The sequence below is a fragment of the Corella eumyota genome, chromosome 7 (genome assembly GCF_963082875.1).
Source record: "Corella eumyota chromosome 7, kaCorEumy4.1, whole genome shotgun sequence".
NCBI lineage: Eukaryota > Metazoa > Chordata > Ascidiacea > Phlebobranchia > Corellidae > Corella > Corella eumyota.
In genome coordinates, this window is record NC_137496.1 from 1,074,765 (window position 1) to 1,096,923 (window position 22,159).

At 31.3% G+C, this 22,159-nt stretch overlaps 4 protein-coding genes across 4 annotated transcripts; 1 reads left to right on the forward strand and 3 right to left on the reverse strand.

Moving 5' to 3' along the window:
• Positions 1-146: 146 nt before the first annotated feature.
• Positions 147-1,516, reverse strand: LOC145760594 (coatomer subunit epsilon-like). The gene has a single exon (XM_082574517.1). The coding sequence runs from the start codon at positions 1,482-1,484 to the stop codon at positions 591-593; it is 894 nt and encodes a 297-aa protein (XP_082430643.1). The 5' UTR covers positions 1,485-1,516; the 3' UTR covers positions 147-590.
• Position 1,517: 1 nt separating this feature from the next.
• On the reverse strand, positions 1,518-3,234 carry LOC145760593 (F-box/LRR-repeat protein 8-like). The gene has a single exon (XM_082574516.1). The coding sequence runs from the start codon at positions 3,118-3,120 to the stop codon at positions 1,978-1,980; it is 1,143 nt and encodes a 380-aa protein (XP_082430642.1). The 5' UTR covers positions 3,121-3,234; the 3' UTR covers positions 1,518-1,977.
• A 644-nt stretch (positions 3,235-3,878) lies between these two features.
• LOC145759342 (caspase-6-like) lies at positions 3,879-9,603 on the reverse strand. Its single transcript, XM_082573150.1, has 14 exons — positions 9,381-9,603; positions 8,929-9,035; positions 8,560-8,684; positions 8,249-8,274; positions 7,818-7,931; positions 7,623-7,679; positions 7,366-7,478; positions 6,907-7,074; positions 6,414-6,507; positions 6,186-6,323; positions 5,789-5,890; positions 5,430-5,606; positions 4,777-4,886; positions 3,879-4,537 (listed from the first exon to the last, which is right to left on the reverse strand). The coding sequence occupies exons 1-14, from the start codon at positions 9,475-9,477 to the stop codon at positions 4,421-4,423; spliced, it is 1,545 nt and encodes a 514-aa protein (XP_082429276.1). The 5' UTR covers positions 9,478-9,603; the 3' UTR covers positions 3,879-4,420.
• Positions 9,604-15,391: 5,788 nt separating this feature from the next.
• On the forward strand, positions 15,392-19,520 carry LOC145759178 (uncharacterized). Its single transcript, XM_082572941.1, has 7 exons — positions 15,392-15,537; positions 15,679-15,891; positions 16,309-16,412; positions 16,521-16,683; positions 16,868-17,219; positions 17,928-18,836; positions 18,987-19,520. The coding sequence occupies exons 1-7, from the start codon at positions 15,496-15,498 to the stop codon at positions 19,106-19,108; spliced, it is 1,905 nt and encodes a 634-aa protein (XP_082429067.1). The 5' UTR covers positions 15,392-15,495; the 3' UTR covers positions 19,109-19,520.
• Positions 19,521-22,159: the final 2,639 nt, after the last annotated feature.

A 22,159-nucleotide genomic window follows, 5' to 3' on the forward strand; every position in this document is an offset into this window, starting at 1 on the left:
CATTCATAATTATATATTCAAAATGTTACACGTTAAATGTGAATACTTGTTTTTAGTGTTGTATAGGTAAAGAAATGTAAATATAAACTATTTTCTAACTCTACACTACCTTCAAATAACTTAAAAAAACAACTATAGAATTTAAATAATATATCTAAAATTTATTACAATATATCCGTGGAAGAAATACAACAATTAGAAGTCACCATTGCGCTTTACAAAGGTAATTTTCAATAATTTTCAAGCTATGATTTGGAGTTAATTTTGCCAGTTTTAAATTAAAGTCCAATACAAATTTAAGAAATTTAGGGAAAAAATACTTACCCCATTTTAAAGATCAAAAGTTGACAACCCATTGATAGAGCATGCACCTTACTTTTCTTGATATATTACTTAAAGTTTACTTAATAACATTTCTATATTAAAACAACATTTCAATGATTATTAACAGTAAATATATAAACATGGAATAGTTTTTGTAAAACGGAAAGTGACAATTTTTTCTATTGCATTTCTACATAAAATAAATACCAACAAAAATATTGAATGTTTGTATGTTCTATGTTATTCTATTTTAATTGTTTTTAAATTTATGCAGGTGCATATTGTAAAACCAAGCGATCAAATTCGTTTTCTTTGATAGCCAATTCTTGCACAAATCGATGACTATGATGTGTGTCTTTTAACTGCGACAAATATCTATTTGTAACCTCCGAACCCTTGCCTTGATGCTGCGACATCAGGATCATGTTAATTAGAGTCTCAGCACAGTTGCTGTCTTTATCCATCGCCTCCTGGAGGACTCCTTCAGCCTCGTCCCATTTTCCTTGGGCCATAAAGCATGCAGCTTGACCGTTTAACAACAAGCTACTTGATTGGTTCTTGTCAGCCATCTCCTGAAAGATATAGTAAGCATCTTGTAATTTTTCACCACCAACACTTATGTTAAACCAGGCCTGAGCAAGCTGGGTGAGAGTAGCATCCTCGTCTAATTCAATCATCACTTTAAGCTCCTTTCGAGCAAGATCTATTCGATTTATTGTAATTAAAGTTTGAATAGTGAGCGCGGAAGCTTCCAGTGCTTCAAGGTTATGTAAAACCCTTAGAACAGAGTCATAGTTTGCTTCGTGATAATAAATAGAAGCAGCCATGATTGGGAGTATAATATTATCAACATCTACATTTCCGGACAACTTTTCCTCCAAAGTTTTCAAGATTGAATCCTTACTAGATGATGTGGATAAGTACTCAGCAAGCAGTCTAACAGCCTGAAGTTGATCCGAAGCCGATGGTCGAATTTCGTCAAGGACAACTGCATACTTTCGCTGTCCAATATAAGCTCGGTACATGAACACAGAGCATTCAGTTTTCTTTGCTTGGCCAGTTATCTTCGCTTTTTGTGCTTCATTGATGCATTGTTGATATAGGCCAAGATAGAAAGCATTTTTTACATCGAAAAGTTCGTCAACCTCACTTTGTGCCATTTTAATTTTCTTACCAAATTGATATCTAAATATAAATGATAATAGTTTGAATAAAAGTCATGCATATGCTTGCAGTTAGGCTATACAAAATTTCATTTAACTTTAATAAAACAATAAACGATAATTTAAAAATATATGTTATTTCATTTTTTTGTAAAAAAAATTCAAAAAACAATTTAATACTGATTTAATACTGATACAAAAAACAAAAAATTGAATACTGATACAAAAAACAAAACTTAAACAAAATATAAAACATAAGCTAATCAATAACAGTACTGAAACTTTTAAAAATAATGCAAAAATAATACTGCAGTAAGAAAATCAAAAGATTAAAAATTATGGCAAATTAATTATGTATCACATTAAGTGCTAATATTATATGTACACAAATATAAAACTTATGGTATTTATTAGTTCAAATATATATAATAAAACATGCAAATTAACAAAAAAATAATAATACTGAATTTTAAAATTAGTTAATTTTTTGTTAATTATTTTGAGCAGCATCATACAAAGTATATTTTGTTATGTTTTTAAATGCTTTAATTTGGTTGATAATTGTAGGATCTAAAGTGCAGTGACAATGTAGTTCAGAGAGTTTAGAGCAACGAGATACAAGTTCAAGAAGTGAGTTTTCTACACCAGGAGGCGCTTTTCTACTTTCATCGATGCCAGTATGAAAACTTATATACTCAAGAGTTGAACTAAAAGTTTTCGCTATATGATCAAGTTCATCTGCTATCCAGCTGTAGACCTTAAGATTTAACTTAACAAGAGGTATGCCTTGGCATAGCAGTGGTATTATAATGTGTTGAGGCATAGAGATATGAAAGTGGATAATTACTGAAAGACTGGGATTTGCTACTGAAAGTGATTTCCAAGATTCTGTGTTAATTAACTCATTAAATTTATCACCACGATTGCACATCAGTGAAAGTTCCTTTAGTTGGACTTGTTGTTTTTCTGATAAGGCTTCCACAACTTCAGAGTTTATGCAATGATAAAAAGTATGCAGTTCTTCTAAGTATTTACAATTTTTAACAAGTGTTAAAATGCTGTTTGGGGTCACATTATCAACCAGACAAGCATTTTGTATTCGAACAATCCTTAAACCTAGATGATGCTTAGCAAATATTGATATTAATTCATTATCAAATGGAATATTGCAATAATTTAAATCAATAAACGACACCTCAAATACAATTTCTGATTCAGGTTCTCTTAAAAACAATTTTTTAAGCTTTTCAAGAATGATATTGCCGTTAAAACACAGAGGGTTACGACCAGTGAAGTTAAAGGAAAATTGCTGGATTTTTTTTTGTTGTATATCTGTTAGTTTTTCTATGACATGGTAAGCTCTTTCACGGCTGATTTTTTGTGATTGATTCACGAAGATCTTTACCTCTTTAAGGTCCTTGCAATATCTTTCAATGCACTCGATTGCTCTTCCTTCTTCATCAACATCAGTATTAAAACAGAACACAAACTTGCTCCATAATTTTGGATGATCAAAACACTCTGACCACCATTTACAAACTAAACTTGCTTGTAAACGATCATTTACCGGAAGAACAGAAAAAATTTCAACTAAGATGTGCTGGGGTATAGTTGCCCATGATAAATAATCCATTTGTTAAAATCTTTATTTGATACTTTTAGATTTCCACGTCATTTTTAATGCAAAAACACTTTAACAAATTTTAACAAACGTTTTAAACAAAAACACAACAAAATTATAACAAAGCAGTCTGTAAATAAAAATAAGTGGGTAAGTTACTTATATTAAACTATAATTACTTATATAACTTAGTAAAAAAACAGAACATGTTTTTTTTTCAGAACATGGATAAAACAGAACATGTTTAATATTTACAGGCACTAAAGTTCCACGTGTAACTTTTTTTTCCGTTGTTACCTGTTTACTTTAAAAAATGCTTTTTATAATAATTTCTGTTGCCAATTCCTTTTCCTTTTTATAATATTCACGTTTATGTATGTATTCCTTTTTGTTTTATTTCTTTTTTTTAAAAGAAAAAGCCGTAATTTGTTCAAAATTTGGTTAGCCTAAGCGTTAAAAACACAGAAACCCAGGAATGATACGTATTCATACCGAATATGGTTCCAAATCATCAGTGTTTCCATTTAAAAAAAATGTTTTAATAAAGAGGATAATGATTGAAAGTCCAGGATAATTTAAATATTTTTTAATGATCCAATTTATATTGTTTTTTTTTTGCATTTTAAATTAAACAACCTAACCTAAAGTCTATAACAATGTTTTTATGTTATTTACTGGAACATAAAACTCAGCAGTAACTTTAACTTACTTTCTTACTGTTTTATTTATATAAAACAACTTTAATTTTAAATCACTTTAGTCAATTTAATATGTTTTTCTTTGTATTTACATAATGCTACGTGTTTAACACACACACAACTCATTTAATTTACATCATATGCCATAAAAACAGAAAATGAAGACAGGATTAGAGTTAAAACAAGTTAAATTATCACTAAACAATGTAAAATCAATTGTGCATATTTAACAAATAAATTTAGAATTGGTCCTTGAATTAAACAATTTAGCTTTCATACAGTTAGAATTATTAGATAAGAAATATAACAGAGTTTTCTAATATAACATATATTATTTCTACCCGCAAAACAAAAAAATATTAAGTGAATAGTTCAGGTTTTATATAAAAAACTTTGGTTTACATGTACATTTCATTAAAATGTTGTTAAGAAAATCTTGATTTAGGTTTACAGAAATAAAATGAGCAATTGTAAAAGCTTTTTTATAAACAAACTAAAAATATTATACCAATAGGAAGTTAAAAATATCATACCAATAAGAATTTAAAAAGCCAAAACTATCTATGTACAAGCATTAGCATGATAAATTGTCAAAGTTTACTGTTACATTTCATTTAGTCTGAAATGGGCAAGAAGACCAATTTCTTTTGCAGAAAGCTTCTAACTTCACACAACTGGACATAAATCTCAGTTCCAGTAGTGTGTTCTTTGGATTGTACTTGCTGGTTAACCTAAAAAAATTGTTTATTTTTAAAAAAAGTTGATCTATATATGATTGGTTAAGGAAACGATATTGTATAATTTAGAAGCCTTTAAAACAAGATAATGTGGCAAGCAAAATTACTTTAGAGAAATGTTAGTTGCAGACAATTTACAACAATTAAAATGAAGTAAAAGGCAAATCAATCAACTACTGTACAATATAGGACTTAAACCCATTAAATTTATTAATTATAATGGCTATGCTTACCTTTGTGAGAATGCTGGCAAGGTCTTCTTTATGAACATCCTTGGTTAATACCTTGATAAATGCAGTAACATACCAAGATCCTTTTGTGCAGTCCCTGTAGGCCTTTGTACCTGCAAGTAATTCACAATTATTTTATAATTTATAAACATAAATGTTATTAATCCAAGATTGAAATTTAAAAACTAATCAAGCCAATGTCTAAACTTTAAAGCCATGTGCAATATTACTGGTGGTAAATATTTGGCAAAAAGCACACATTGCTTACTATATCTATATTAGTCAATGTCTAAGTTTTCTTTTATTAACTTGTTTTAAACTAATCTTAATACAAACATTTTTTTTTGTATTTATCTTTATCCTCGATGTGGGAAAGTCGAATGCGAGACTTAAACACAGAGTAACATCAGTTACTCCAACCCAGTCTCGAGTTGCCTGTGGCAGTTTGGGATATTATAGATTATAAATGCCCGGTAATTATGCTGCTGATTAAGTGCTGGCTCAGCAAGGGTTCATACCATTTATAGCGCCTTACTCAAGGGTGCTACAGCATGAGCTCAGTGGGGATTGAACCCATGACCTCATGTGTGGTGTAGAAAGTGTTCTTACCACTACACCGTGCTGCCGGTGTTGTATATGAATTTCATTTGTTTTACCTGGTGAAGTGCAGAAAGCCATAATCATGTCTCTGTAGTGGAAGGCCGGATGATTTCGTTGCTCTGGAGCCATATTATTAGGAGTTTGAGGAGTGGGAGGAGTAGTGGGAGTTTGAACATGATTTTGATCTTCCGGAATGGCCGTCGTATCACTCTCAATACTCATTCTTGTGATAACTAGATTAAGAAATGAAACAAAAATGGGGATTTAAAAATTCAAAAATACACAAACAAATTCAAAAAAAGATACACAATAAAGTATACTGGTGCCCAAAACCTTGATAAAACAAGTTAAGTTTTACTGTTACAGCAATTAATAAAATAGTTTTACCATTAAATTCTAAAAGAAAGCAACTTACATTGTGGACCAATTGTGCTACTGTTATCATCATCATGTTTATCATCCACTTCCATATCTAGAATGGGTTGTGCATCCGAAGCCACATTAGATTGTTTTGTTACTATATTTAAAAATAAAAGAACTGTAAACCGTATGTTTGTACATGTCTTTTCAGAATCAGGTAATAGTTGTTACCCGACCAGGTCTTGAGTTTACTTTTTATAACTTTCCGATAATTAAAAAACTATTTGTTTTTGCCTAAGCGGAAACTATAGCACCTTTTGCAAAGAAGCTACAATATAGATGCAGCAAGGGTTTAAGCCCAGGACCACATGTAGTAAAGCTTAGTGTTCATAACACTACACAAGTGTAAGGAGAAATAATTTCTAATAAAAGGATATTTAAATAATAAATACCTGCTCGGCAGAACTGGAACATGAAACATTTTGGTTTGTTTTTCAACAATTCACAGTTGTTCTGTGATAGAACATCCAACACACTTTTCACTGACACTTGGTTCAAATCTTGGCCAAGAAAGAAGTCCTCACCATGTTCTAGAAAAGAAATCACAAATATATTTATTATGGAATAAAATTTTAAACTATAACCTTACTAAAAAAAACTTGAAATAAATATTAACTTACTTATTTCTCCATGACTGCCAATAAAAATAAAAACAGCAGAAGCTTTAGTGTTTTTAGTTGAACAAGCAAACTCTCTTAAGCTTTGTTCTATTTCCTAAAAACAAAAATTTAGTATAAATATATATGTAAATAATACCAGGTTAAGCTAGACAAATTACTTGGATCCTATGTCTGAATTATAAAACACTTAGCAGATAGGTCTTTAAATTAAAAGTTATGTATTACTACTTATACTTTATATACATGATACAATTAACAAGTTTTCTCTCTCAAAGCAAATTATTCAAAGACCGAAGTAGTCAATTTTTATTTAATACTCAGTTATGTTTAAACTTCAAACCTCTTTTGTTGACACTTTATAATTCTGTTAGTAATAATAAATATAACATGTTGTGTTTATTAACAATGCTTTTGGAAACTACCATACCAAATATTTGTTGGCATAAATCATTAACTTAGCTTTGTTTAACTTAGAAAGGTTTTAATATTTTACTGATGCTTTCTTGTTGACTATCAACTCCGCTTCAAACCCAAGTTTTTTCAGTGCATTCTGCAAATCAACCCCATCCTTGATGGCCCCGGCTCGATTCAATCTTGGATCTTGGAACTCATAGTTGTTTATCAAGAGAGCTCGGTTTTTGCTTGCTTTCATTGGATAAGCCTATTAAAAATACACTAATATCAAGAAACTAAATTTGTATATTGAACAACATTGTAAAGATCTTTTCTCCATGTGTATTTATTTAATATGTTAACTTCACAGCTTAAATATAGAGTAACATTTGTTACCCGAATCAAATCTTGAGTTAACTTTGGCAACCCTATAGTTAGTAAAGACTATTATTATAGTATTAATATTTGTATAGAAAAATTGGGACCCTACTAAAAAAAGCTTTAAGTTAAGTTGGTAAATAAATACTTGTTGTTTTTTAAATAGAAACAGTTTTACAACCTCATAACTAGAAACTCCACCATTGAAAACTTTTCTTTTAAATGCAAATTCCCCGTTCCAACTAAAATCTGAGTTGTCAAAAAACCTGAAGTTGGATTGAATATAACTCCCATCTAAAAAAATTGGTTATTAACTTACTTAAATTAAAAGCAAGAGTTTTAAAACAAATATGTATGTTAATATCCATCTTCACCTATTTTGTTATTGTTTAAACTTAATAAACAAGAAAGGTTTTTCTAAAGATAATTGAAATTAACCTGAAGTTTTAATCCATTCTGTTTCATCATTTAAATCCTTTCCTCCATATTGCTTAGCTACAAAATATTATGTTTGAATTGTTAATTATTAATCAGTGTTTAAGTATATTTTATAGTCTTAAAAATGTGAAAACAATTTCGTTATTTTTAAACCCCTTAATCACTTTTATATATTGATTTAAAACTAGATCTTACTGTTCATTGTTATGGTTGCACCCCTGTTATCAAAGGTTGCCTGCCCTCCCACATTGGTTTGGCTAAAGTCCCCACCAGATATGTTAATAGTTGGAGGCGTCCAAGCTGGCATTTCTTTAAAAAAATTCAACAACATATTTCATTATATTACTTGTTATGTAGTCATTATATCTATTTGTAATATAATGAATAGATAAGGTAAGACGCATTGAATGCCTATTCTTACAATATGACCACTTAAGTTTTTGCTTTTGGATTCGAGATATCGTTAGAATAATACACATGACTTACTTACACCATATAAGAATATAATATAAAGCTTTTATAAACTTAGATCAGTTTAGTGTTGCAATTAAATATTAAACTAAAACATTTTGGGCTCTAAATTTTTATTAAAATGTTTAAATTACTATAAAATTAATTTTTATCACCTCCAAAAACATCTTGTCCAACATTCCTTAAAAAAACAAAAAAGTAATTAACAATATTAATTAACAATTTATCTTAAATATTTTATTAAAAAACTAATTGTCAAAATGTTAAATAAAAGTTAAATTAGGTAGTTTCCTGTTTTTGTAGTATGCTAAGTAAGTACAATACCTTTATCATACTGCTACAGAGAATACAAAGGAAACTGGAAAGTCAATAGGCTGTTTTTGTTTTATTGTTTATTAAGGGTCCTTTGTTTTTTGGAATTTTTTAAACTTTAATATTGTTAAACATAAAATAATATAACTCATACCCATTTAATGGAGAAACATCAACTCCAGTAGCATCCGACTGAATAGTATGATCTGCCATTTTTCTTAACAGTTGAATTGCTTTAGCATTACCATCTTTCCCAGCCATACATATTTTCAAGTTGATCTGAATTTTTGTAAAAATAAACAATAAAAACTTAATTAAACACACTGTACCTAATTAAAAAAAAAAACATGATTTTATGTAGTAAAGCCAAGTGTGGCAACCACTAAATTATGCCACAGACTTAGGTGTTTTATGCAAAAATGTACAGTCATTATCAACTAATTGACCAATTACTTAAAAAAAATGCACATATACTGTAGGCCTATTTTTACACAGATTTAATTTATCTAAATCTAAAAGTTACCTTATTTAATTCGGGGTAGATTACTTCTGTCAAAACACGATCTTGAGTTAGGGTTCTGAGTCTGCTCTGCTCAGCGGTAGCTATTTCAGCAGCTGATCTAATGTCACCTGTTGTCATAATTTAAAATAACTTTAAGTATGTTAAAATTTGCATTAAAAAAAAAGTGAATTTTTTTAGATATTACCAAAGGGCAAGCTGATAAGTTTTCAAACAATTCATCTATTATGTTTACTTATCCACAATAAAGTAAAAAAATAGTGTAAAGTAGTGGTTAGATCACTAAATTAGTACATGAGATCCTGGGTTAAATTCCAAATGATTCGTTGGATCACCCAGGTTAATTAAAATTAATAATATTATAAACTACCAACATTAACCCAAACTGGGTTGGGGCAACATAACTCTTTAAAGACAAATAAAAGTAAAAATCTACAAATTTGCAATTTTCATACTCAGCCATAAAGCATTCACGGTATCAATTTTTGTGACATTGACATCATGAAGAAACTTTTTGAAACGCTGAAAATCGTCGTTCCCACTTTCATCCATTTTTAGCAACGTTAGTGTTAAAACACGAACCAGCTATTTACGGAATTAGTAAATGTAAAGAAGCAGATTTAAATTATCTTTTCTAAACTTTCAATTTTTAGCCTATTCAGAAAATTATCTAATTATTGTCCTACATGTAAAATATAACAGAAAATTAATTGTAAAAATAAACTGGTAAATCATGAAGTTTGAGAAATTATTTCAAGTTTTTCAGACGTCATATTTTCTGCTATGTGTATCCAAATGCCCGATATTTATAACAAAAAAAGCTTTAATATTTAACAAAGTAAATAATAAACCATAATTTACTACTAAAAATCAAATTAATTTTCTGTAATTGCTAGAAATATATGTTTTAATTTTCCCAAGCAAACATTTTAAAAAAATCGGAAATAGTAATTTACCGAAAGGGAAATCCCCGACCGGGAAGATTTTCATCAATACGATCATTTTCCATTACAAAAAATAAATATTTTTTATAATTAAAAAATTTAAATAAGCATTTAATATAAAAATGATTATAAAAATTTTTTTTTTGTGATGAAAAATATGCAAAACCTTAATTCTTTAATAATGGTGAATTTTTTTCAAATTTTTTTCTATATTACACTACCGACCTATTACCGAAAACTATTTGTTCAAGTGGACGTTTTACAGAACTTTATAAGCTAAAAAACACCATTTTATCAACAATTTGAGACATTTTAGATTAACCACTTAAATCCTAACTTTTTTTGAAAATTGCTTTAAATTAATGAAAAAAATGGACCAAAATTTTGTTAAAAATTTTTTTGTTCTTTAGAATCTTTTCATTCGTTAGAAAGGTTTTCGATATTATATGCTGATATTGGCTGAACTTGCGCAACAAAATCATTAATTTAAAACCCTTTTTAATAAAAACATGTTGTTTTTAAAATGTTCTGATAAAGATTTTTGCAAGCCTTATATAATATTGATTGACATGCTCTTGTAAACATACGCAAAAATAACAATATCAGCTACGTTAATATGTCAATCAAATTGACCATTAGTAAATACTACTTTTACTCTTCTACCAAAAACATAGTTGAGATTCAGTATTTACTTTGTAAGCGATAAGAAATTCGACGTTTAAGTGTCGTTTAAGTTACTTTACAAACAAGTTCTTAAACCAATGATTAGACAAACCCCCGTCAAGGTACTTGTTTTCTTTAAGGGGGCAAAGCTAAAAAGTGTAACCGTGATTAAGGATATTAACTTACTAGTGGTTAGGATAAAACCTATAGCTACTGTATACCGAATGTGTTCTTATATAAACGTTAGTGAAGTGTTTAATCTTTTTATTATTAGGAACAAGTCGACATCTATTTGTACTTGTTGGCGTTATCAGGAAATCTATCAACACTGTTAACGTATAGGTATAAAAGAAGGATTGTAAAAACCTTTAAATCCACAAGAAAAGTTTACAAACCAGTGTATGTATAGTTTATCTATATGTTGATAATACGTGCCAAGATTGGTTAAAGTAATGTTTGCTATATTAAGCGAGAACGCGCACTTGTGTTATAACAGACTTGTTAAACGAATATAGGTAAATAATGGGCACATGTGGACTAGGTCATGGATGTACAAAATACGTGAGTCACTTAATGAAATATCACGAAAATATTATAGAATTGAATTAAGTGCGGAATCAAATCGAATATTAGAGTGGTAAATGTAACAACATAAACGACGTAAACATCACGTTAACGAAATGACGTTATCGCCGAAAGAGCTCATGCCCTTGAAAACGCATTTCAAACTTTTCATAAAAGGTTTAGTAAAAATTTCACGTTAAAAGGTTTATTTAAAAACAGTTGGCAATTTCCACTGATGCCTTGAATTTTTTTGCTCCAATCTTTAGTTTTTAGCATAATTATAATAAATGACATGTAATTAACAGCATCATAAGTACATGAATATATATGAGAGATACACAAATGCTTTAATAATTTATAAATCACGTTGTATTCTTTGTAATGGGCTACACTTTTTCCCAGTTTTTCTTGTCTTAATTTTGTTGATAATTGGCGCAAATTTCCGTACGTGTTTAATTATTAATAAGCCATGTAACATGTTTCTGGTAGGACGATTGAAAATATTGATTATCAGTTAAGTTATACATCAGGCGTTTGATTATCTTATTGCAAGTTCCTACTCAAACTAATATACAACATGTAACATATTTTGAAAAAAAATTTCCCTAAGAAAAATAAAGAAGTTGTTATGTGGCATTTAATAATAAAAAATTGTTTAAAAGTTTAGGATTCTGACATTAATATTTTATCAAATTTAACACCCGTTTGTTATGTTATTCTGATCGTATCAGCCCGCTTCTTTAAATTTTAACATCTTGTAATCGTCGCTCTTCTAAACATGCCAATCTTATGATGTACATGCATTATAGAAATGTTATATTAATAATGGATCATGGGTAAATTATCTAAACATAATAAAAGTCGTGTAAAAAAGATAAATATAACATGGTCCGCAAACATCTGCAGATATTGCTTTTTATTCCTACTTTGCAAGGAATTTAATATTTCTAAATTTGCATACAACAAATATATATAAATATGGGTAAATATTTATTACGATTCTGTATTAGATTTTATTTATTAAAATAAAAATAAGGAGAGATGTTGCAAAGAGATATAACAGATTTGAGGTTGTGGTAGCTATATCTCTTTGCAATTCTAATTTTTATATCAATAAATATGCGTTTTGTTAATGTATCGGAAGGTTAAAGAAATGTTTTTTAATGTCATCGCCAATAAGTTTAAAAGTTCATTCTGCCATAAGATCTGTGTCTGTCATTCGGTTCGTGTTAACATTAAAACAATATCCGATTCGCAATCGCCAATGTTGATCTGGCGCTAATTAAGGAACGCTTGTTATTAAGATCATTCAACGCGTATGGATTAAACAAATAAGGATATCAACTAAACGTGGTTCAAATGTAGTATCACATCCATTAACACTCGGTTAATCTGTATTTTTACATACATGGAATGATTGAATATGAAAATATTGTTATTACAATACCAGTTGTAAACTTGCAGCAACTACAAGTTCGATTTTGTGACTACCTCCAACTATATATAATATTTAAATTGATTTAATTAAGGACAAGTTAGAGGAATTTCATCCAGCTGATATACGACTATTATTTGGCTGTTAATTTGTGCTCATTCTACATATAATGACATCCCCCAGCATATAGCTTTGTGCTGTCGTTCGGTTAACAATGCAACGTAACAGGTAATTACGATTCTTATGGGATTTTGTAATTGTCAAATAAAGGAGATTTGAGTTGGATACAATCACGCTACAGTTGCGCTCTCTAATTCCCTTTGTTAGCACAAAACTTAAAACAAAAGGTTCGTCCAAGACTAATGATCTCAAGACAGCGTGGCAGTTTTCAATACGATTTGATGCCTTTTGTTTTCTAAGGGGATTATCGCTAAATCGTTCGAAATTCGACGCAAATTTAATTCGTCAAATTGGAGTTTTCCTCGATTTGTTTCAATAGGAGTTACGCGCTGATTCGCGAAGTCTATCAAGAGATTAGATTCGTTAACAAATGAATAAGTAACGACAACGGACAACTGCAAGATATCTTGCAATTAATTAAACTCCTCTTAAAATAATTTCAAGTACACATGTTTTTCTAATAACATTTCTTAAAAAATTGACGTGTCCAATTTAAAACTAATAAGTTGTAACTTGTAAGATATGTATTAAAAACGCGTGTTTACGTAATTCCATCAGTATAAAGTGCTTATGTATTGTTTGTATATTGTAAAGCTAGTGTAATCGGTCGTGTAAAATTCTCATACATTTCTAGTGCCACGCGTTTGACCAATGCAAAAACGATAGCAACCCTTTTAAATATAACTTGTGCCTAAATTTTAATTTGATGCATAGTAATAAATACATTACAGACCAAGCAAGTAAAGAAATTTGTGTATTAAGAAAGTGTCTAAAAACGATATTTTATATTTTTGTAAGTGTTAAGTTAAGTAGGACGTATAAAGGGATGTAACACTCTTTAATTTGTCGAAGTAGTTCCGAGTTAGGCCGGGGTGCGAAAAGCGTCAACTTTTTCTGGTAACAAAAACCTAGCCACGTTACTTTCCAAACGGATGTTATATTGATATCAATATAACAAATATTACGTAATCAATATTTCTTATCTGATTTTTCATAAAAATTCTACGTATAGTTATCACCGCATGATGGCAGCCCAGCGCTATATTGTATTCAACGTTTCACTTATTCGATAAAATAAATAATATATCAACGAATTTCGATCAAATTCTGTAAAAGGTGAAGTTTTCTGTTTAGCAAGTCAATCTTGTATTAATAAAACTTATAAATGGTCGCGTTGTTGATCTATTGTAACAAGCCTAATGTAAATACAATCGCTTGATTGACATGTGTGCGCGCAGTTAGCTTGCTTTGTTGAGACACATTGCGATATTGTTAGATTGTAACAACCGAACCTCCGGGTCTATTTGCTTAATCTTGTTCGCAAATTATAACTCTCCATTACCCATGTTTACTTTATAGCACTTGGTAAATACCTTTAGAGGTCTGTTTATTATTGAAGTAACGACTGTCATCAATTTAGATATAACTCCGTAATGGATTCAAAATTTTGTAAAGATACTTTTTGGGTTGTATGCTAATTATTATCGACTCTGATAAATTATTTATTTTCCTTCTGTATTCAATTATGATAATAATTAGGATTAAAACTGTTAAATATCTTATAATTTCAGTTAGAAACTGGATTATGTATTTTAACTAAATTACTAATTGTTAACAATTGGTTGATATCCGATTCGGTTGGCATTAATAAATTAGCAAATTGACAAACAATTGGTAACTCCAGTTGCATTAATTCGATTTCCAAGATGTTCTTGTTATACTTAGGATTAAAACGGACATTTGTAAAGGTGTTAATTTTCCTTTACACGCTTTTAGTATAATCTTTTCCTGTCTATATACATGCATAGGAGTTAAGCTTGGCTCGGTTGGAGGACATGTCTGCAAACAACTTCTTTGTTTAAACATGCATTCGCGGTGATCTCAATTGTATTCGCTTAAATTTATTTGCGCCCCTGCTTCAGGTAAAAACACGTTTATGGAAAACAAGTCTGCCGCTGTGAATACAAACGAAAAGCAAACCAGAAAAAGTGTAAAGTGTTGAGTATATTAAGGAACAGTTGTGTCGACTTGGACATCAGTTTGAATTTGCTCAGTTCATCTCAACAACCATACAATAAGATTTAATATAAAAAGATAGATAACATATCTCATAAAGGTAATAGAAAGATTTAATTGCATAATATATTCTTTAGAAACTTGGTACCAAACAATGGTAAATACAAGTACTATTCTGAGTTACATGTTTGAATATATTGATGATTTTATTTAATTAGTTTAGAATTTTCTTTTTTATAACAAGAAATAACATTAAGAAAGTTTAGATTTTTAAAAGTTTTAAGGTACGCAAGAGGGCGGTAAAGATATAGAAAATCGATCGAGATTTCTCGCAATGTATTGATAGCGAAAAACAAAAGCGAGATCGGCAACTCTTACCCGGAATTGGTAATCGAGCTTTCGCAGGAGAGACATGGGTCTTACAAAAAAGGAAAAAGGGGAAATTGTTTTTATTTCTTTTGAACGAGAAAAAAACGATCTTTAGATATTTGATTTTGATTTATCCGGCTACCAAATAGTTAAACAGTTGTCTCAAAGCGACAGTGACATCGCATTGGAATTTATCTTAGATGTCATATAGAAAGCTTTATATGGAATTATCAACAGAAAATAAAATATAAATGTAGTCTAACGAACTTCATTTTATTTTTTAGATTTAATAATTTGTTAATAAATCAAAGTAAATAAATAAATTCGAACAAAAAAGATTAAACATCAACATCATCGTAAAGAAAGTTATATTTGTTGAAAGTTTATATATTTTCAGTAATGTCCCTTGCTCAATTGGGAATTAGTGCACCATCTTCACAGGTAAGACATCATCGTGTTTTTGTTAATAGATAACGTAACTTGAAACTATTAAAAACAATTTTTTTTTAAATAGAAAGGAACAATTTTTAAAGTCGAAAATTTTATTTTTAAAGTTTCTAATCTTTGTGTTATCAATCGTAGATTCACGCATCCGTCAATCGACTTTCATCGCCGTCTTTTGCTCAACCCGCCGGCCTTATGGACGCCCGCATGGTTGCTGCTCGCCTTCCCGGGCTTGCGATGTACGGAGCCCCGTACTCGGCACCAAATTTCCCGGGGTACTTGCCATATGGTCCCGCCGCAGCAGCTGCTGTTGCTGCCGCTGCTGACCCTTCAACAATCTACCCACCAATGGTAAGTACAAATACTTTGTTAAAATATAAGTTTTAATATATTATCAAGTTTTGATTTGATGAACTTAACATTTTTATTCAAAATGGCTGACAAGTAAGAGTTTTTGCGCTGCAAGTGAAGGATATAAATATTTAATCAACGCAATTTGTAAATGACGATTGCTCGTTTTAATGGCATAATAAGGTTTCTAATAGTGATTTAGAAAGAATTTATATGATAACTTATTTAAAATAAAATTACGAAGTTTTAAAATAATTAACATGCGTTGTTTAACTGGTTTCGAGTAACATATTATGCACAAATCTTAAAAAAGTTTATGCATTTTAAACAAAATAATATTTTTTAACTTAATGTGCTTAAAAACCTTATAACATTGATATAATACAAAATGTATAAATGTATTTTTTATTGTTTCAGGGTGCCGGAGAAAGTGCCGAAGTTTGGCGGGCAGGAATGAATCAAGCCACCGCCGCCGCTGCATATTACGACCCTGCTGCGATGGCCGCGCATTTTAGCTACGGGTTAGTATAAACCTTAGTTTAATATAACACTTTGTGTATAGTTTACATACATAATTGTATATAGTATTAGTATTTTGTCTGTGTTATTAATTAAGTGTGTTGTTATAGATATGGACCGATGGGTTTTAATGATGGGGCTAGACGTAAGAATGCGACGCGAGAAACCACTTCCACATTAAAGGCTTGGTTAAATGAGCACAGAAAAAACCCTTACCCAACTAAAGGAGAAAAAATTATGCTCGCAATTATCACAAAAATGACCCTTACTCAGGTACATAGAGTAATATAAATTTTCTATACGAATATATGTATACTGAGATAAATATTAAAGTATTAAAATGAACGTCTTCGCCATTAAATATTATCCAAGCGTTACTTTAAGTATAGATTCAATAAATCTCGGTCTTTAAATAGAAGTTATTGAATGAAAAGTTTAACAAAATTAAATTTTTCAGGTCTCAACCTGGTTCGCTAACGCTCGACGTCGTTTAAAGAAAGAAAACAAGATGACCTGGTCGCCACGCAACCGATGCGGCGAAGATGATGACGAAGACGACCTCCTTGACGACGGTATCCATAGCAACCACGTCAACGACCACAGCCGATCGTCCACACCCAACGAACTTAGCAACCATCACCAAGACAACGTAAGACCAGATGTAGTGAGGTTTAACGGAGGTAGTTGTGGAGAAAGTTTGTCTGATGAGGGCCAAGACGATTCGCTTAGGAACCAAAGTGGAAGCAGCGGTCACAGCAAATTGGAAAGCGTCGATTCCGATCACAGCAAGGACTTGCCAACCTTAAACGGTAAGATAACGTGTTTATTAGCAATATATATGTTATATAAAATAGATCATATGATCCAGAAAGCCTAGAAAGTTTGTCTTAATGGTGCTTTCCCTTAAATATCAAGGTTTCGTGTAAAGTTTTCAGTTATAAAAGGTTAACACTGTTTGTTTTTGATTTGAGTAGTTAAAAACTACCAATATAAATAAGTCCCTTGATTGATAGAATTACGTGTTGGCATTTTCAAAAAGAGAAAAACAAAACCAAAGTTAGAAATATTTAAAGTAACCGATGTAAATGTAGGTGGGATATATATATATTACATGTTTCGCATTTTCTTGTAGTTTCTTTTAAATTCAAAATGGCGACTTGATAAGATAAGGCTGTCATATTTGGACCTTGTACAGCATAAAATTTGTTTAAACAGCAACAAACAAACCTTTGTACACTCATTAACTCTTCAATTTAATTATTCGAATACACTAAATTTAAATTCTTTGTAGCTATGAATTGCCGCCACAATAATTAAGAGATTGTATCTTGTGTTACTTGTTGATTATCGCACGCTCTTAGCCTTGCTTTGAACCGTGCTTATAGTTCACGTACGGGTTCAATATAAGGATAGCTGGCGAATCAACTTGCAGATGATATGTGGGATTAATGCTAATGCAATTACTAGTCGATTGAATTACGATTACCACGTTATAACATTGCCGTTTGTTTTAACAGTTGGAAGACATTCAGCGAACCGACATCACCAAGATAACAAGGCGCGACCTTCACATTTCGTCCGCCACAATATTCATCCATATGCAAGCCAACGTACCTCCCCAACTACTATTACACCAACACAAGGAAGTTTACCATCACCAATACAAAGTGCTCAGCGACCCGGGATTCCATTCCCAATGCCATCACAAGGCGTTGTCGGGCACCCAATGAACGCTCATGCTGCTGATAGTCGGTTAATGCAAGGTGGACAGTTCAACCCAGCAGCTGCTGCGTCACTGATAGCCGCTTCACGACGACATCCCTTACCGCCTCATGTTATGGCGGCCCTTAATGAACAAGCCCAACTCCACCATTATCAACAAGCGCTACAACAGCTTCCAATGCACCAGTACATGACCAATGAACGTAAAGTTTCCTCCACAGAAAGTCCTTCTCCCAATTCTTCCCATAATCGTCCTGCGTCTTCGTCACCTAACAACGCACCCACTAAATCTCCACAAGAGTCACAAGCCACGAAATCGCCAACCACTCCAACCAAGTCAAAAATTTGGTCGATTGCAGAGGTTGCCACCAGCAACGACAGCGCAAAAAGCTCAAAATCACCAGTCCTTAACAAGAGTCCACAAAACCCAGCAGACTTAAGCAAGGGATTATCACATGTGCAGTCTTGGATGGACACTATGTTACAACAAAAACTCGCGGCCGTTATGGCGGGCGCTAACGCTCACAATGGAATGGGAATGGCGGCCCAACAGATCCAACAACTTGCCTCCATGCATCCAGGCCATAATTCATTTATTCCACCAACTGGTAATAGGACGGCTCCACAATTTCCAACTTTTCCTGAGTTGTTAGCAGCACAAGAAAGGGCAGCAGCCATGGGAATACAATCGTTTAGACATTCAGGTAAATAAGGCAAACAAAAACTAAATAAAAACTAAGTACTATTAAAATTTGACTACTTTTGGTAATGTTTTATTTGCTATAAAATGATTCTGCATTATGTGCGTTTTGACTTTGATGGACTGGTTTTTAAAGTGTTTATTTTTTCTGTAGATGCTGGTTCAATATCACCCGAAACCAATTCACCACATTTAACTCGTTCAGTCGACTCACCTGTCAGTTCCCATCATAGCGAGGTTACATCGAATCACGAGATGGAAACCGAGAAAAAGTAAACTAAAAAGTAACACATCGCTACACAGTGATAGCTGGATATGGTATTCAAGCACCACGAAGGTTGCCTACGTCGAGATATGGGGATTTAGCAAGGTTATAAAGTCGCAGTACAGACTATACAATGTACACACATTAATTCTGCGATTCACTTTAGCCGTTGTTTAAAATTTAAGATGTTTTTTGACAAATATCGAAAAGGTATTTTTATGTGACAGTTTTTTCCGAATATATTTTTTGTTGCCCAAGATCAAACTTGAATGTTTGTTAAGCGTATTACCCGCAGTGGCCCATATATACTGTTATATTTGCTAGGTATTTCAATGTTCTAATAATTATGTTTAGAAAAGTTCATGATAAAATGTGTGATTTGTTATATTTTTTATGTTGTTCACATTTTCACAAAAATAAATCGCAAAAAATATTACAAAATTCTTGTAATCTTTATAATTCAACTAAAACAGTGTCACAAATTAGTTAAATACTTAATTCATCAACTACTATAATGACAGCATGTTTATATTAGTTAAATTGTAGCCTAAACAACACCCGTTTAGTTCTAAAAACAAATAAGATCTATAAACCAATACTAGGGCTTTTAATTTAATTAGAAAATAAAACAAAGGCTCAATTAGCTATTATTAAACACATTGACTCGTCATTATTTACAGACAATGGCCGCATTTTATAAACAATCGCATTGGGTCGATAACAAAACCATTGTCAATGCATTGTTGTTGTGTTTATCAACAATGAGCTTTGGAAGTTCAAAGAAAAAAAACATTTTTGCTACTTTTTATTGCAAATTATCTAATGCAATGGCACAAAGTCTTACATTTAGTTTTAAATGTGGTAACTTTGACTAGACATGGGCAATTGGCCCTTGTAGTATTGTCCAGAATATTTATAAAAAATAATACAGAATTGTAACAATTTAATTTAAAAATAGATTTAATTAATTGCCCTATTACTTTGCCTGTATTGTCGGTATAGAACATTGGCTAGTACTTGTCCATTATATTGTTATTGCATAAATATAAAAAAGGTCAATTTTGCTTTAAATCATCAGATATAATATTAAACACATGATTTATGTAATAAAATATTCATAGTCGATCTTATGACTAATTTATTCTCTACAAATGTCAAACACGTAAAAATGTACTTACAATCTGGAAAGATCCATCATAACATCTAGGCTAAATATTTAAAAATTTTAAACATTTTGCTAAGTTGCTGTCCTGATGCTTTTGTGGAATGCCGGCCTCGCTTAAAGCACGTCTCGCGTATTTGTATGTTGAAGGGAAGCCTTGCAAAACTGAAGTAAAAAACCGGTGTATGTTGGATAAATGAACGCTCTAATAAAAGCACCAAAAGTAAACAAAAAGTGGACAAGTTGAGAAGGCAAGAACTACTACTGAATTTTAAGTAAAAGGTTAGTTTTGTTAATAATGTTTTTTTGTGTAAAGTTTTGTAGAAATATCTTAAAGTTTCTTAGGGTTTAATTTTGTTTACGGTGCGTTTATATAAGGCAAGCTGACGCCATTTTAAACTGTTCTCTATGACGCCGTTACAAATGCATTTTCATTGCGTGGCAGTATATCATTCAATTCCAGCTAATAACTGGATTAAGAATCGCGTTAAAAATTCGCCGTAAAGTGAAATCGGATTTAAATCATTATGCTCGCATTGAGCGTAACGGTGAATGTATTTTAGGAATATCAGATTGAGTATTGATACGAGTATTGCTTCATTAATTATGCATGTCGCCCGAGCATAACTATACCACTATCTTATCGAGGGGATTTCGACGAGCGGTATACACTTTGAAGCGTTATGACTAACCTAAATAACGTATCGCCATCTTAATTGACGATATGCCATTAAAGGGGTCAATCCGGAAATGTTAAATGCTTTAAATTAAGAAATAATTTAAATGTTGTTGTAGCTGATGTAACATATTGTCTACACGGTTGTGATTTTAATCGATATATGCTATGTAGAAATAACCATAGAATATATATTTGAAGTAATTAAAAAATGTCGTAAATCGGTAAAAATTTTCTATAAAACTAAATTTAGCTTTTAAGTATTTTTTTATATTAAAATTGTATTTTAAAGATTTATCAAGGTAGGTCTTAGGAAACCTCTCACCGCAGCTTCTGTAAATGAACAGAATCGTCGCGTTTTTTCGTGTGATACCCTGCAATCTAAATTGATTATACATATGTCATTATACCACGCATTCGTACCATTTTCTCACGAGGAAATTGAATACTTTCACCCATGTCTGTTTGCTTGTGTGTCAATTTATATACTGGCCAGGTGCAAATTGCAGTGGGATAATAGAATTTGCCATCAAATCACGTCAAACATGCTCATTTATTAGTATACAAGTTTGCCGATTTTCCTGCCTAATATTGGGTTTAGTTAAGACGGGATCAGGCAAAATACGGGGTGTGCAAATCCCGTGTATGGCGTTCCATCTTTACGTAGATTGAATTACATTCAGTCGGGTCTTTATTAGCCTTAAAATCGACGCTTTGTAGAGCGAGATGCGTGTATGTAAAGACATAGGAACCTTATTCGAGGGGAGGCTTCGACAATGCTGCGCACACGACCCTTAACTATACAAAATTTAATTCAACTTTAACCATAATATATACTAACAAGAAATAACTTTATATTTGAATAGAACTGGTGTTGTTTATTTGTATAGGCGCCTATGCTTGTTTTCTATAGCGCTAAAAAACGAATATCAATTTGCGTTGTTGAATGAAAAGATTTCTTGTCAATTTATCCGGTAATTTTCGTTGGCTAAGTCAGTCTAAACCCCTCATCAAAGCGATTGTGTTAGTTACTGTTTCGTTATTGCTCAGTACATAAAAAAACAACAAGCTAAACCAAAGGTAATCATTTATGCCATCTCGTACGAGATTTTCCCATGAAATATCGAATTTTAATTGAATAACACCTTTATCGGGCGCATCTAATTAGATAACTTTATGTTGTACAGAATTTTGGGTTCTTAACTTTAAATATTTTTGTGTTTT